Here is a 15,816-nt window from a genome sequence, read left to right on the forward strand (position 1 = left end):
AAATTGGAACGGCGCGAGACCGCGGCGAGGTCGCGCGAGACCGCGGTGACGTCATGGCCGTGACTCGCGTCGGCGGCGGTTCCTCAGGAGGAGACGCAGCTCGGGGTAGTTTATCCCTCTAGTTAACGACAAGAACACCTGCTGGGTTTAACCGTAACGTACACCTTATCCGACTGAGCCGTACACCGTTCGGGCAAAACGTATGTGTTTAAACCTAAGAAGTGTTTCCGTTACACGGAGATAAGACGTCTCAAAAGCTAGCAAGCTAACTCCACGAGTCATCAAATAAAGCACAAACAGTGCTCCAAACACAGGACCTCCAGGCCTGTCACTGGGGCAGGGGGCTCAGAGCAAACTCTCATTCTCCTTTAATCTCATCGCTGTATGATTACCTTTGATCGAAAGGCACCATGAAAGGACTCTACTGTAAGCTGGGTGAAACTGGAGAGGTGAAGTTTATTATCCAGGAGACGGTGAGTTATTAAGCAGTAATATCCCTTGAAGCATAGATGTAATTCGCACAAGCCATTCTAGGATCTGGTCACCTGCTTGTCACCTGCTAAGGAAGTCTCATTTCGTCTTTAACAGAGTGTACCCATAGATATTGGAGATCATCAGGTCAAAGTTCAAGTTAAAGGCTGTGCACTTAGTCCGGTGGCCATAAAGGTGAGTGTTCGCTCGGCCAGCCTGGTCGTGTGCTCTGGGCGACCAGGTTTGTGTAACTGCTGGTTTATCTAGCTGTCCCTCCCTATACCCCAGATTCCAGAATGCGTGCGATATCTTGCTAGTAACGACACACGCTTGTCTCTGTTCCTCAGCTGTACGAAGACCTGAAGCTGCAGAGAGAACACATCCCCGTCGGAAGAGAGATCGCAGGAATTGTCCTGCAAGGTGTGAACTCGAGCGTAGTTACATCAAGTGTATTTGGGTGCTTTTTCATTTGCCGCTCTGACAGGTGCCTCTGTCCTTTTTTTCAGTTGGGCCCAAAGTGAGCTTCTTCCGGCCCGATGACGAGGTTGTGGGTAAGAGCTCTGTGATCAGCCAGTCCGTTTAGTACACGCTGTCTCTGGGACGTGAGAGTCTGAACGCCCTGTGTGTGCGTTTGCAGGAATCCTCCCCCTTGATGCCGAGATGTCTGGCCTCTGTGACGTCATCGTTATGGACGAATATAGTTTAGGTCATTTTCATAGCTGTCTTGTCTTTTTTTTTTAATGAGCAATATTTTTTATTGTACTATAGGAAGTATTGCTGATGCATGCTATGTATACAAACAATGGTGTGATGGTGTGTGCTTGGGGTTTCTGTTTATCAGCGATGTGTGTGTGTGCGTACTATGACAGTTCAGAAGCCGGAGAAGGTGAGCTGGTTTGAAGCCGCTGCAGCCGTGAAGGATGGCCTCAGGGCTTACACCGCGCTCCACACTGTGTCCCGCATGGCCGCGGGACACACGCTGCTCGTGCTGGACGGGGCCAGTGTAGGTAGCCATGTTAGCACCTCCGTGTGCACACTCTGTGGCATCACCACAGCTGCAGGGACTTGGCACGCGGGTATCATTCACTCATGCTGTTCTGTTCAAAATTAAGGCCATTTAAGAGTAATTGGGATCAGTCAGGCTGCTTTGTGGTGTCTAACTGATGGATATGATGTGCCTTCACTCTGATGGATAGCTGGATGTTTGTGGATGATGGATGTTGGGGTATCACTTGCCATCTGTAGATATTTGCTTCAGACATATTTCTGTGCACCTGACCAGACTAATCTTGCCTTCTTTGTTAACTTGCAGACCACATTAGTGAAGCCAAATCTCCATAGATACTACAGGGCACTTTGAGGGCTAGCAGTAACAGAATAGTAATGTTTGCTAAAGCAAACAATACTGTTAAGTTAAAATTTTCAAGGGTCAGTGTGTGCAAATCCAGCCTTTATTTAAGATATCATGTACGGAGAGTGATGTATCCACACTCTTGCTCAGTGCTTAACTGCAACATTTCAAAGACAAGCCGTCAGTAGAACACTTCGAACTGTTATTTGAACAGAATTGATCCATGCCTGCCCGTAGTGTTCTCGGATGTGTTGATGGTTTCCTTTCCAGCGCATTTGTACATGTCTCTTGTGGTACGCAGCCTTTTGGGGTGCTGACCATCCAGCTCGCCCACTACCATGGAGTGAAAGTGCTGGCGACTGCCCTGTCTCCTGAGGACCGGACGTTCCTGGAGCAGCTGCGCCCGAGCGTGGGTAAGAGAGCGAGCGGAGCGGGCTGCAAAGCAAACGTGGGCCCGAGCATCTCCACACGTTTGGCCGTCTCGGACTCCTGTGAAGTGCGTGACGATCGGTACAGCGTGCTCGTGATTTTCTAGCCGCCCGGGAACGCGCTTGGGTCAGGCTGCTTCGTGCTGACCGGGAAACGGTGCTTGTTCCGTTTTCGATTCCCCGTTAATGGGGCTTCGGCTGACGTGATGCTCTTGCGGTCTGCGCTGGCTCTTACTTCCTTCTATTTCCTCGCGCTTCCTTGTCTCTCTGGTTGTTTTTTTCTTCGTGTCTGATTTCTGTTTTCTGCTCTCCGATTTGTGGCACTTGCACAAAGGTGAGCTGGAGCCGCTCGTAGGTGAGTCTGCTATGCTGCGAGAGTCTGATTATCAAGCCATAATCGTTTTAGCCAATAGTAGAAGCTGGAAAACGCCATGCCTAGTTGAAGAATGATACTAGTTTGTTGTCCCGCCCACAGCCCGAGTGATTGGGGTTTGGGACTCAAAGGTGGACCTAGTAGACTCCTGTCTGGAGGAGACTGGCGGCCTTGGGGTGGACATAGTCATTGATGCAGGAGGTACGTTTCAATGATCCTCAGGTGTCCTTGAGATGTTAGAATCAGTTTAAGACGATGTGAACCTTCACCCCTGTCCAGTTCATTTAATGTCTTTTTCCTTTTGAGTCAATAGACTCCAAATCACCTGTGTCAGGTGTGTTGGGGTTTATATTGAATACTGTGACTCTTACCAGTTAACATCTATGTCCAATCTGCTGACAGTAATTAGTGTTCTTCTCCAACCATACTTCTCCACCTAGTGCAACTTTATGAGGAGGATCCTGAGGTGAAGAAACATCTCCCACACAAACACGACATTATTACTCTTCTTGGTGTTGGAGGCCACTGGGTCACCACAGAAGACAGCTTGCAGGTGAGCAGTTACCCATCCACGCTCCATGCTGGCGTGTCCAAATCACCTCGTTGACGATAACAGCTGGAACGAATAAAGCAAACCCTCTCCACATCACGTATACAAGAAGCCGAACTCTTCTCCAACTTTTTTTTTCGTCTTCTGCCATTTGCCCTTTACAGCTGGATCCTCCAGACAGTCGTGTTCTCTTCCTCAAGGCTGCGTCCGTCTCCTTCCTCAACGACGAGGTGTGGGAAGCGTCCAGAGCCAAACAGGGCCGATACCTCCGTATCCTTCCATAGCCAATACGGGGTTCAAGGTTTTTGCTTACAACTGTTATAAAAGCTCTGAATGCCTGTCTGCTAGCCAAGCTCTACAACAGTATTTGAGCAAGGTGGATTTAGGACACAGTCTTTTTTCTTTTATTATAAACAATAAAATTCCTGGTAACAAAACACCAAAGGAGATAGTAGCATAGTCTGGTTTTTGGGCCATTGACACGGTGGTGCATATGGATGGATCCTGTTAACGGGACGTCTCGGAGGCCTGGGGAGGTTTCTGCTCCGTCCTGGGGCTTTTGGGGCGGCTTCTTAACTCCGCTGCTGCTGCACAAATGGCTTTCTGGCTGAACCGGGTTACGTGGCCTTCAGCTTTCTCTCTCAGACATAATGAAGGATGTGGTGGAGAAGCTGTCAACAGGGACCCTCAGGTAGGCTACATGGGAGGGAGGCACAAACGTGTAGATTTTTGAGAGTGAAGATGGTTATAAAATGTGGAAATGATGCATGTATATGCAAAGGTAAAAACACTGGGTGAAATTGTTTGGTATGTGCATGGGGCGACGTCTGACTGCTATTTATTTATTCATTTATATATTTGATAGGCCACTGTTAGAAAATCCCGTGCCTTTGTACGAAGCCACCGTTTCCATGGAGATGGTGCAGAGAAGACAAGTCAGAAAACGGGTGGTGGTGAAGCTTTAAGGAGTTTGGAACTACACACTGTGCAGCTCCACAATAAGATGACTGCTGACAAGTATGACAACACCCCCACCTGCCCCCGCCCACACACGCTCCATGTGCATATTTGCAGTACACTAAATGAATTAAATCATTTTTTTCCTGTTTTGCCTCCAGCCACACTGAGTCATTCTTTCCAAAAACTTTTTCTATTTAAAGATTAATAATGGCCAATATTGGCAGTTTTTTTTGGTTTTGATTTTGGAATTGAAATTTTCCTCATATACCCTGATAAGTAGAAAACCCAGCATGGCAGGAAATGGCACCGTGAAACAGAGATGTTCAAAAGTCACAAAATACAAGTCCAAGTCACGAGTCTTTAGGCTGGAGTCCAAGTCCCAAGTCAATAGCAGGACAAGCTTAGGGCCACTGGAGATGGAAAATAACTTTGATATATTAGCTGTATTGATGGCCAAGCGCCAATTGAAAACTAAACAAACCAATCTGTGTGTTTTCAGGTGCCTCATGAAGTTTGATGTGGTAATTCCAGTCTTTCCCACATTAACAGATTCCTTATAGCCCATCGCTACCACGTACGGTACTCCAGTCGTAGCCGTGGCACCCACGTTTATTTACATCTGATGAGTGACTCACGCGAGTGTCCATCTCTACTGTGAGCAAATGCAAAAACTAATGGACAACAAAACTTATAGATTTACATATGTATATATAACCTGGAAATGTAATATGTATGATGACACGACCCTTGTGCAAGTAACAAACGGAGAACAAGTAACACTTGCTGTTTCTGCTCTCTGAAAATCTGGTTTCTCATGAACAAACAAACATGGGGCTTGTGTTTCCTCTCATACCCAGTACTGATCTGTGAGAGAGCCTCTCATTCTCTCAGACTGTTCCCATGTTAACACCGTTCCCCATTTAATGGTCGTGAAGTGTGCAAGTCCGCCAGGGCTAGGGCTCCCAGCCCCTCCTGTGTGACCAGGGACGGGGGACTATCGTGCACGACAAGAAATATCTTGTTGCCTTCGCTCAGATTTGGCAGAATTCCTGCGTATCTTGGCATGGCCGTGTCCTCGGGCTCCTTTAGTGTCCCATGTTCTGAATGCTGTTCTGTTGCCATGGGGATGGCCGAGGCAGTAGATTCTGGAGAACATCTCTGGAGCGTTGGAGAATCAGCAGCTCCTCACGCCTCAGGCTCTCGACCACGCCAAGCTGTTCAACTCCAGCCTGGTCAGCACAGTCTTTGAGCTCAGCTAACTTTAAACATAAGAAAAATATAAGGATTACAAAATCACAAATTCCCATGTTACAGTGAAATGTTACAGTAACAATCAACAAATTAATTAGAACATTTAAGTGGCTAATCTTTTTTATAGGATAAAAATATAATAGTTCAAACAAACATTGCTAGTTATGAACAGATGGCAGTAAGCATCAGTACAGACTATGTAAAGGAATCGTGCTGATCACCTTCTTCAGTGCATCAGTGGTGTCATCACTGAGATGCTGGCAAAGTGTTTGGGCTTTGTGAACGCTCCACTCCTCACTTTCCTGGCTCACTGCTGCCCCCAAGAGGACACTCTTCCAGCTGCAGCTTCAGAGAACATTGACAGCGTGTCAAGTGATCAACAAGGCATGAGTCACCGTTTTCAGCAGTGATGAGGAGGAGAAACTCTCAAAAGCCAGTCTAGCGCAGCACAGCGGTTATGATTAGCGTGAGTGGAGTGGCCGATTCTTACTATTGTTCTGGTTTCAGTGATAGTAACTTAAGTGCCGTCATCAGCTGCCAAGATGGCCCATCTACTCCGAAGGTCAGGTCTCTACGCGAGAAAGGTCAGACACAATTCTCTTAAAGTCCTTCCTCAGAAAAACAACTCACACACCTCCACGCGTGAAGTGCCGTTAGCTTTGAGCTACGATGTACTTTGAGTTTACTACCATCTCAAAGCTGCGTGACCAAAAGGTATGAAGACATGCTTCCTAATTATTCACTTCGCGTGTTTATTTGTGACTGTAATACCGTCATAGAACGTCTTCTAGTACCCAGTTTTAAATCAGACCTTTTCTGCCATCGTCAGTGTCTGATCTCAAATAGGCTTTAGACTGAATGAGCACACATTCTCAGACACACTTCAAGGTCTTGGATTTATAGAGGGATCGCCAACAAGCTCATACAGGAGTGATGGTCTGATGTCCACACGCATTTTAGCCATATAGTGTATAATGACTTGTAACTTAGAGATTTGTCCAATCTAATAATCTAACCTTAAAAATCCATTATCCTCCAGAAAAATGAGTTTCTGTGGTAGCTGCTTGTCTTCTTTGTGGAGAGACAACGTCAGAGTGCCTGAAGGAAACAGTTGAGGATGAAAAAGACGTCACAAAATGCCATCAGCAAACACATCGCAGTGTTATTTGTTTCATGTCAAAGATTCCAGTGGACATAAAATCTGGATAAATGTCAAACTCACGTGGGTCAGCGTAGACTACACCGTTTTGGTTGCCAGGAGCAACAAAGCCATATTCCAGAAGGAGTCGCTGGTTGTCATGGGGACCATAGCAGATGAAAGCCTGCTGGAATTTTCTGCATCCCTGAACACTTCTGATCTCATAGCACCGAGAGCCCTTATTGAAGCCCGCTTCTACCTGACAAGAACAGGACTTAGAGTAATAATTACCCTGCAATCAGAATACCACACATGAACGACTATAAACGTAAACATTTTGAAACATTAAATATTGTTTTAATTGGAAATGATCTATTTGGTGTAATCTGGTGACATCAGAGTCATTCACATTTGATACATTTCCAAACCACCACATAAGTGCACCAGCCACTCCAGCCTCTGGGTGACAAAAGTCTGTTCAGTTTAGTGATCTCTCTTCTCTGATAGACCGACACAGAACATCCCATTCACCTGAACATGAGGACAGTGGTTCAGAAGGTCCAGGTAAGGTGCCAGCGCGTAGTTGTCCTTCTCTCGTGAGAGGAAGTCGCTCTGAGCGTGCTCCATGTACACGGAGCGCGTGTTGACGCTGCACCACGCCCACCGCAATGCATCATGGGTAAACACGTCCTCCACAGGCCGCGGGAAGAGAGGCTGAAGTGATGAGAAGAATGGCTGCGAACTGAAATAAAGCTCCTGGACCCGCGCCTTTTGCTCCGACGCCTTCTTGCGGAGGTCTCGAGGCAGGAGGTCCAGAAGGTCATCGGAGAAGTAGACCGGACATGTATAAGATGCTGGAAGGACCTTAATATAAGGGCTCCACTCAGCCACATCCCCAAAGTGTCTCTCGGCAATAAGGAAGGAGCACAGGGCCAGGAGAGGAGACACTGGGGGTTTCCACCTGTAGTGGCAGACAGATAATGCATTAGACCACTAATAACTGTTACCATTTTCCAAGCTTTCACTTACTCTTGACCAGGTTAGTATTTTTCACTGATTGGAATTAAGTGAACTGGCAAAGTGAAATTTGTGTTGTTACCTCCTTATATATTCCCCCATGTAGCTCTTTAAAACTGTACTCGTAGTCAACAAGCACTTCTCAGGTAAGGAAATAAGTATATCGTCGGCCTATAATATAATAACAGCAAATTAATGTTTCATTTGGGCTTTACTTTGGGTGTGTTGTTGCGGACAGGCGCATCACCTTAACTGACTGTGTAGTCATTAGACCCCTTCCTGTGTCTAGATAGAAAAGATAGGAAACATGAGTTCACAGCTAACATCTGAACGGTCATTACACAATTCAGAAGGTTGGTTGGCTTGCTACCTGAGAAGCTGGTGGGAATTAAAGATTGAGAATTGAAGCCTCTCTCTTTAAGCCACCTTCTCAAATCCACGAAATGTTCTTGGTGTGACAGTGTAGCTGCAGGGGCACAACACCAAAACACGTACACCAGTCAGCCAGAGGGGGTCGCTGGTGCACCGACACCAGCGTGGTGGAGCCAACATTGTCCAAACATAAAAAAAAACATAAATTATACCGTTTTGAGTCTCCGTTCGCTTTTTCCGTCTTTTTCTTGCTCTTCTTCCACTGCCGTTCTTCATGCCGTGTGTGTTGGTTTACTTGTAAATCTACTTGTAAACCTAATGTTTACATAACTAGTGGAGACCAGGGCCGGAGTGGGACACTTTTTCAGCCCGGGAGTTTCATGCCCAAATCCGGCCCAAAATTATTTTTCCCTCCCAATCGGCCCAAACTAGAGATTGACATGAGCCGGCCCATCGGAAATCCTCCCGAATCTCCCGATTAGCCACTCCGGCTCTGGTGGAGACTCATTAGTTAGCTCAATTCTAAAACTGTTGTGTATATTCACTGGTTGCCGCTAGGCCTATAAAAGAAATAAATAAAAACACTTTAGTTAAGAACGCGTTTTTGAGACGACGTCCTCTACATTAAGATCCATTTATAGACACGCTTACATGGGATCCTGTCCACGCTTTGAACCGGAAACCTGGTTTAGACTACGCATGCGCGACATTGGACGTCATTTCGCTCGTCTAAACCAGGCTTTACGGTGGACACTGCGCGCTCACGGCGGCCAATGGTACGCATGCGTGAAACATGTTAGCCCAACACACTGGGATTTTTTTTTATTACAAAAGACGCTATGGTTATCTAAAGTGCCACAGATAATAACATTTACCACTCAAAGCCAAAGAAACGTTGAATGTTTGTGTGAACTAGTGATGGGAAGATGATACCTCAAGGAGTGTATCGACACACTGTGTTGGTCACTCAATAGTGACCCCTGCAGTATTTATAATATCATTGCAGGTAATCAAAATGAAGTTGAAAAAGCATCCTAAAACACATCAACTCGTGAAATATTTAATCGACATTCGTTTACTTAAAATATGATCTCATCATTTTATGATTTCATTTGCTCAATTTTTTTAGTCCAAAATTTGCTTAAAACCTTGTGTAAATGCTAAACCAACTCTGCAAAGTATAGCAAATTTGTCTAATAAAATTCAGCTAAAATGTGCAACTTATGTAAGGATTTTCATTAATGAAAAAGAAAAATAATATAAAACACAAAAAAATGACAAGAAATTCATTCATTTATGTATTTTTATTGAGGAACAAAAGTTTTTGAAGTGTGTTGGGTCCAAGGCGATTTCTTCTCTTAGATACAAGTTCTCCTGCCTTAGAAAAAACTCTTTCACAGGGTACAGACGAAGATGGTGTGCATAAATATCTAAGTGCGATGGAGAGAGGCTGACAGTCTTTGATGATCATGTTGATCACAGCCTCATCCACAGCTTGCTTGTTAGGAAATGTAAGGACATTTTTTTGCCTTATTAAAGTACTGACAAGTTTACAAACAATATTATATAGTTACACAAAGCATTTTGTGTGTAATAAACAATTTTAAATTTAAACATTTTAATTTTATTTGAGAATTTTAACACACCTGTGGTACTCTCACCAGTATGTGCTGATTCTTCATTGCCATGCCGAGCTCTATAATGCCTCAGCATTGATGAAGTGCTCTTATTGATGTAAGACAGCTCCGTGGAGCAGAGTCGACACTTCACCTACAATAAAATAAAATCAAAAGTGACTTTATCTGAATACAATTAACAACCCTTACCAGAAAAGAGTACAAACATATTTAATAAAAAATAATGTCCAAAGGAGAAACAATACCTTATTTGGCGTCAAAAGATCAAAATGATTCCAGACAGTGGAAAATTTTCTGGTTCGATCCGTGAGGGCAAAAATACAAAATCTAAAAGTAACAGTAAATCTCCATCCAACAAACCCGCGACATGCCGATACAGTTCGTTTCCTTATAAACACAATTTGGCGCGGCACAGCCAAACGATCTTGTATCGGTCACGTGGTTTTTGTTTAAAGCAATACACGCACCGATACGGGGTTTCACTCTCGTGCGCTCGGCACAGTGTTGACGCACCAGTGTCTTTCGTCCCATCACTTGTGTGAACCACGATTGTGCAGTACAAATCAGCATTCCAAATATCGACTTAATTGTGGGTCTGAAGTTACAGATAGATCGCAAATGCAGCTTAAAAACTAATGTCCAAAACAAACAAAAAAATCTAAAATTAATTGCGTGTAGAATTCGACCTGGATGAATGAAAATGCTCCATAAATCTATATCTAGTTAGCTAGTTACCAACGTTGCGTTAACCGCATCCTAAACTAAGAAAATACGGTAAGACACATAGCATAATTTTGTTTTTATAAAGTGTAGTCCGCTGGCTAGTAAAGTAAATTACTCCGATAACGATTCCACGTGGATGCTAGTCGTGAAACTTATCCGAAACGGCGTTCAATTTCGCGCATGCGTAGTCCAAATAGCATTTCCGGTTTAAACAAGTCATTTGCAGGAAAACAACCATAATATTGTGGAGATATAAAACACGCCTACTGCAAACATTTATGGGTTTCCGGTCCTGTCTGACTGTCTGATAGTGAAACAAAAAAAATCTTATTCGACCGCCTAATTCAAAAGGTATGTTAATTTTAATGAACATTTAATTACGATTATGTTCTTAAAGCGAGATAAATCATGTAAATAAAACATAGTACGTTCAACTGGAACAAATTACAACACGTCTAGCATTTCAGTTTGTACGCTCACAGATCCCTATCTTCAGTCTAGCAGGTTTAACTCTGAGTTTTACCTTTAATTGCAGCCATGTCTCGCAAAGTTGCACTTGTGACTGGATCCAACAAGGGAATTGGCTTTGCAGTAGTGCGCTCACTGTGCAAGCAGTACGACGGGGACGTGTACCTGACGGCGCGGGACGTTGGTCGGGGCGAGGCGGCGGTGGAGGCTCTCAACACGGAAGGTCTGTCCCCGCTCTTCCACCAGCTGGACATCACGGACCCCGCCAGTGTGCGCACCGCACGGGACTTCTTCAAGAAGGAGTACGGGGGTGTGGATGTCCTGATCAACAACGCAGGCATTGCGTTCAAAGGTAACGTCTCGTATTAAACAGGAAATATAAAATATAGAAAGACCCCGCTAATACTGACACGGTTATAAATAACGATGTCCCTTTGTGATAGTTGCTGACAAGACACCCTTCGGTGTCCAAGCTGATGTGACCCTGAAGACCAATTTTTTTCACACTAGAGATATGTGCAATGAGTTCCTGCCCATTATTAAACCAGGCGGTAAGTCATGTCTGCCAGCTAATTTATTTGTTGTATTGACACAGCCCCAATGGGAACATAGAAATAAAAACAGAAGTGCTTCCTCCCTCCATCTCCATCTCTCCCTCGCAGGAAGAGTGGTGAACGTTTCCAGCGTTGCGGGCTCCATGGCTCTACGTGGCTGTAGCCCATCCCTCCAGGCTCGTTTCCGCAGCGACGACATCACAGAAGAGGAGCTCGTAGGCCTGATGGAGCGCTTTGTGAAGGACGCCCAGGAGGGCGCTCACGCGGAGAGGGGCTGGCCCAACACCGCCTACGGGGTGTCCAAGATAGGCCTTACCACCTTGACCCTCATCCAGGCTAGGAGGCTCAAGGAGGAAAGGTCTGGAGATGGGATTTTGTGCAACGCCTGCTGCCCAGGCTGGGTCAAGACGGATATGGCAGGTCCCAATGCTCCAAAGACGCCAGATGAGGGCGCTGTCACCCCAGTCTATCTAGCCTTACTGCCTGCTGGGGCAAAAGAACCCCACGGGCAGTTTGTGTCAGAGAAGGTGGTACAACCTTGGTGATGGTGTGTGTGTGTGTTTACATATCACATATCACAGAGGGTACAAACAACCTGCTTCCCTTCATACAACACTCACCCTTTCACTTCATGATGAAATGTAAACATAATCATTAAAATCATTTTCATTCTCTCATAAGACTTTGTGCCTTTTTCATTCACGTTCATGAAACACAGGGCATGATGATACCTTGTCCTTTGTGCCAAACATGAAGTTGATGTTGAGAGTGGCTTGGGAGCTGTTTCTCATACATGGAAAGATGTAAAATTTCGGACATGTCATCAGTAGTGTTCCTTTCAACACTAGACACCCTCATCAAAGGCAGCCAGCTTGTGTCACATGTCTAATCATGAGAATCGCCTGATAGTATGAGTGGCTGAGCCGCCTAGACTATGCGAGGCAGTGGGTGTCCTCTTCTGACCTGAGATACTAAATGGGGGTTGGGACGGAGAGATTAGCGAGCAGGCCTTGTTGACACTGTTTGAGCCCACAAAGGTCTTTCTGCTTGATCCATATCCACTGGCTGCTTCATTCTGCCACTTCAGAGACTGATCTAATTGACGCAGTGCATGTCCATGGATGCGAAGGTCTTTTAGCAGCCTGACAATGGAAGAAGACACAAAACCTCTGAATCCCACTTCAACTGGATTTTTGTTTTCCATTCTCGTTGATATGCATTTGCTGCCAAGCCGGTGTATCATTGTTTCTTGCGTTCATGGGTCTCTTCTAATGAATTCTCCCATGGGACAGTGAGCTCTATTATATACACAGACGTCAGTGAACAGGACCAGAGTACCAAATCTGGTCTAAGGGTTGTAGTTGCAATCTCAGGTGGAAATATTAGTTGCTGGTCAATATTGACTAGCAGTTTCCAGTCTTGGGCCATGTCTTGCTGTCCCGTTTCTGGTTTGTGTAAAACCACTGGGCCAACACTGTGAGGACTATGAGTTGAATACCTGTGAAATTCTGTTCATTTGATTAGCTGCTAAATTGAGAATCAGAGCTGACGATGACCTGCACAACGGTTTGGCCTGGCAGGGGCGTTCACGTGACCTCGGGTAGTAGAGGCCGGATGCAACCGTCAGCTTGAACTGATATTTTATAGGGACAAACAAAACCACTACCAACATGATAACGTCAAACTCTTACAAACTCACCAATACAGAAAGCAACACAGACTATCTAACAAAAAACCCTAACACACCGTGTACCAAAGAGATGGACATAGAAGCTAACCAGCTGGGGAACTTAAACTGGCAGGACCACAAGAAGGAGCAACACCTACTCTTGTACTTACAACGACCAACAACCGGGAAGACAAACACAGTTGAAATACACGTCTTAACAAGTAAACTAAACTAGAAACAGGTGACAACGATGACAAGGGCGTGGCAGGAGAACACATGGAGAAACAAGACATGACTAAGAGGTGGGAGGTGGAACCAAACATGACAGCTGATATCAGGACTCCAGTGACAGCGGCGGCACAGGATCACGTGGCATACTAGGGTCTCTGGGGACGGAGAGCTCAGGAATGCTTTCGGGTAAGTGCGGCTCTGGTGTTCTCAGCTAAAGACGAACAAAAGGTAAATGCTACAGTGGTCTGTAGAAGGCTAGAAGGCTGAATCAAGTCCCTATTATGGCCATTGACAGGATTATACAATTAGTTTAATCGTGCATATGAGCTCGGTAGGGATGCACAGAGAGTGTCAGCGTACACAATGGTGGTGAGGGGGAGACATGGAGCCTCCCAGGGGGGGAAAAGCACCTCGTACAATATGCAGACGACCTTCCACTAGTTCTGCACAGAGACTGCAGCACCACGTCCATCATTTTATGCACACTGTAGCAGCTGAAGGTCACCGTGTATTTTACAGGCCTGCCGATCTGCCAGACTGCGTTACCCACCCAGGACATCTGTTGAAAGCTGGCAAAGGTCTGCTGCCCCCTGCACGGGCTCACACGCTCGACGGAGCGTCTACAAAACCTGAAACAAAAGAGTGTCTACTGTCATTTCTAGCCCAGGTGGCTAATTAGCCCCAATGGCCAATAACTGCTGTTGCTGGATTGCAGAATACCTTTCTATGGGTATCGTGTTCGGGGCAATTGAACAGACAACTCCGGAGTGGGTAGTCAGGACTGAAGCTTTGAACTCAGCCTGTGAGTGTGTGAAGCAGACACCACCCTCCACACCAGAGCTAGGGCTCGATCGCTTTCATTTTTCATGCGCGTTCATTTAAATAATAACAAACAAACCAAAATGTGAGGGTGCTGTAACACAGAAACATGGGGGCTGCTTCCTCATCACCACATCTTTTGCCAAGACGTTGCTTTTGGACTAAGATATACACATCTGCTTCTGCAATCACTGTAGGCCAGACGAAGGAGAAATCAGCTCCAATTTCTTTTGGCTTCTGATTGCGCAGTGTACGACCCTCACACTGTCATTTTCATTTTAAATCTGTTTGCCACACTGCATCTAGAAGCTTCCAGGCAAACTGTATTCTTTCTTCCTGGGCATCCCAGCAGTAGCACTCTGAAATGTGACCGCCTATCCTAATAGTAGCACATGCAAAGGTTTACTGGATAAAAAATATTGCGATTTTTCCCATTACACTTCCATCCAGAGAGAGCAGCACCAATGGACTCCCGACCATGCATGACTGTGGCATTATCAGAGTTCAAATCAGTGAGCCCACAATAACGGGACAAACATTTTTCTTCTGTTACACCACTTGAGAGTCAGAGTGAAAATGCAGCTCTCATAAGGTTTTAAGCCCAGGCTTGATAGAAATGTGTAGAACTATAATTTCACTGCAATAAAAGCTATATGTCTTTTGAAATAACACCATAACATATAATATTCCTACAGCATGATGTAGCCACCCCCTTATTTTACTGCTGCAACTGTATTTGTTGTAGAACAGGTGGGGTCAGGATTGTGCCCCTCATAGCATTTTGAATTTTGTCCCATATTTTAGCATTTGATGTTCTTTGATGTGTTTTTTTTTCTTCAGTAACTGCATTTTTCTAGCCACCTTTCCTCACCAGATAACTGACTGCAGAAGTCTTGATATCTCTGACTGGTGCACCTTCACATCTGTCTCGGTCTCTGAACTCAGATGCAGCTTCCAGTTCCTCACAACGGATCCAGCAGTGCTCGCTGGGATATCCAAAACACTGCATTATTTTCGTAGCCTTTTCCTATTTTGTGAATATCTAGAAAGCCCTTTGGTCTTCATTTTCACAACTTTCCTTCAGTCTGACTAATTATACTGGAAATAAGGGAGTCTTTTTCCAGAAAAGGTGAACTAAAATAAGTTAGAGGGCTGTTGTGTCAGCTTAAACGTGGTGACCACCTGACTAAAAAGTGCCAAAGGTGCTCAGGTCAACTGATGGTGGTGGTGCCCACTTTATGACTAAAGAGCACTCACTGCTCTCAGATCAGCTGATAAAAACACGTTGGACCACCAAGGCTACATTCTGTCGCCATGGCCGCAAAACTATGGAGTTTCCTTGCAGAAGAACTGAAGGCTCACACATTCAAGAAGAAAACCCTTTTTATTTAATAAAGCCCTTATATAGATAGCTCTGCTTTTAAAATATTTTAATATGCTGTATGTGATGTTTGGGACATGACAGTACAGACGTGTAGATACAGGAAGGCAATCAGACGACATGAGAGATCAAACACAGAGAACAGAAAAACGTCCAATGTCAAAATACAACCAGGGCAATCAAATGCGAAGGGCAAATCCAAACATGCAGGGTCAGAAATACCATAAGACAAGGAGACAAAGACAATCCAAAAAACGCTCAGCGTTTTTACTAGGTTTTGGAAATTCTTCACAAATTCCCAAGATAGGATCCAGGTTTAAGAGTGTGTGAGTAATAGCAAACATGTGTGAGTTCAGTAATGAGGGGAGGGGGATCTGAGTCATGGAATTCTGGGTAGTGGAGTTCCATTCCCTGGAAGTGTGA

General features: G+C 45.1%; 3 protein-coding genes across 7 annotated transcripts; 2 read left to right on the forward strand and 1 right to left on the reverse strand.

Annotated features, from left to right (window-relative positions):
- The first annotated feature begins 32 nt into the window (after positions 1-32).
- cryzl1 (crystallin, zeta (quinone reductase)-like 1) lies at positions 33-4,780 on the forward strand. 3 transcript variants are annotated; one of them, XR_013122525.1, is made up of 14 exons: positions 33-473; positions 589-666; positions 819-891; positions 978-1,022; positions 1,109-1,177; positions 1,341-1,474; positions 2,124-2,235; positions 2,585-2,605; positions 2,726-2,824; positions 3,064-3,176; positions 3,338-3,443; positions 3,819-3,864; positions 4,039-4,190; positions 4,633-4,780. XR_013122525.1 is itself a non-coding variant. In XM_076982461.1 (13 exons), exons 1-13 carry the CDS (start codon positions 411-413, stop codon positions 4,136-4,138), a joined length of 1,059 nt encoding a protein of 352 aa, XP_076838576.1. In that variant the 5' UTR covers positions 33-410; the 3' UTR covers positions 4,139-4,285. The 3 variants fall into 3 exon arrangements, 2 of the variants coding, with proteins under 2 accessions (XP_076838576.1, XP_076838577.1); XM_076982461.1 differs by lacking the exon at positions 4,633-4,780 and having other exon boundaries at positions 4,039-4,285; XM_076982462.1 differs by lacking the exons at positions 2,585-2,605; positions 4,633-4,780 and having other exon boundaries at positions 4,039-4,285.
- Positions 4,781-5,072: 292 nt separating this feature from the next.
- Positions 5,073-10,412, reverse strand: setd4 (SET domain containing 4). Of its 3 annotated transcripts, XM_076982458.1 has the most exons (12): positions 9,794-10,412; positions 9,558-9,681; positions 8,124-8,471; positions 7,910-8,005; positions 7,787-7,824; positions 7,622-7,710; positions 7,054-7,483; positions 6,607-6,814; positions 6,401-6,482; positions 5,875-5,955; positions 5,606-5,729; positions 5,073-5,392 (listed from the first exon to the last, which is right to left on the reverse strand). In XM_076982458.1, exons 3-12 carry the CDS (start codon positions 8,185-8,187, stop codon positions 5,219-5,221), a joined length of 1,386 nt encoding a protein of 461 aa, XP_076838573.1. In that variant the 5' UTR covers positions 8,188-8,471; positions 9,558-9,681; positions 9,794-10,412; the 3' UTR covers positions 5,073-5,218. The 3 variants fall into 3 exon arrangements, with proteins under 3 accessions (XP_076838573.1, XP_076838574.1, XP_076838575.1); XM_076982459.1 differs by lacking the exons at positions 9,558-9,681; positions 9,794-10,412 and adding an exon at positions 8,563-8,643; XM_076982460.1 differs by lacking the exons at positions 9,558-9,681; positions 9,794-10,412 and having other exon boundaries at positions 6,607-6,781; positions 8,124-8,606.
- Positions 10,413-10,466: 54 nt separating this feature from the next.
- On the forward strand, positions 10,467-11,973 carry cbr1 (carbonyl reductase 1). The gene is made up of 4 exons (XM_076982463.1): positions 10,467-10,622; positions 10,807-11,091; positions 11,183-11,290; positions 11,402-11,973. The coding sequence occupies exons 2-4, from the start codon at positions 10,809-10,811 to the stop codon at positions 11,836-11,838; spliced, it is 828 nt and encodes a 275-aa protein (XP_076838578.1). The 5' UTR covers positions 10,467-10,622; positions 10,807-10,808; the 3' UTR covers positions 11,839-11,973.
- The last annotated feature ends 3,843 nt before the right edge of the window (positions 11,974-15,816 follow it).

Source organism: Brachyhypopomus gauderio, chromosome 20, assembly GCF_052324685.1.
Source record: "Brachyhypopomus gauderio isolate BG-103 chromosome 20, BGAUD_0.2, whole genome shotgun sequence".
Taxonomy (NCBI): Eukaryota; Metazoa; Chordata; class Actinopteri; order Gymnotiformes; family Hypopomidae; genus Brachyhypopomus; species Brachyhypopomus gauderio.

Excerpts from the sequence above, each read along its gene's own strand:
- cryzl1 (XM_076982461.1), top strand. The coding sequence starts at position 411 with ATGAAAGGACTCTACTGTAAGCTGGGTGAAACTGGAGAGGTGAAGTTT. Across the intron at positions 474-588 it reads AGTTTATTATCCAGGAGACG|AGTGTACCCATAGATATTGG; the intron begins GTGAGTTATTAA and ends CGTCTTTAACAG. Across the intron at positions 667-818 it reads TTAGTCCGGTGGCCATAAAG|CTGTACGAAGACCTGAAGCT; the intron begins GTGAGTGTTCGC and ends TCTGTTCCTCAG.
- cbr1 (XM_076982463.1), top strand. The coding sequence starts at position 10,809 with ATGTCTCGCAAAGTTGCACTTGTGACTGGATCCAACAAGGGAATTGGC. Across the intron at positions 11,092-11,182 it reads CGCAGGCATTGCGTTCAAAG|TTGCTGACAAGACACCCTTC; the intron begins GTAACGTCTCGT and ends CCTTTGTGATAG. Across the intron at positions 11,291-11,401 it reads GCCCATTATTAAACCAGGCG|GAAGAGTGGTGAACGTTTCC; the intron begins GTAAGTCATGTC and ends TCTCCCTCGCAG.
- setd4 (XM_076982458.1), bottom strand. The coding sequence starts at position 8,187 with ATGAAGAACGGCAGTGGAAGAAGAGCAAGAAAAAGACGGAAAAAGCGA. Across the intron at positions 7,484-7,621 it reads ATGGGGGAATATATAAGGAG|GTGGAAACCCCCAGTGTCTC; the intron begins GTAACAACACAA and ends CTGCCACTACAG. Across the intron at positions 6,815-7,053 it reads ACCACTGTCCTCATGTTCAG|GGTAATTATTACTCTAAGTC; the intron begins GTGAATGGGATG and ends TTCTGATTGCAG.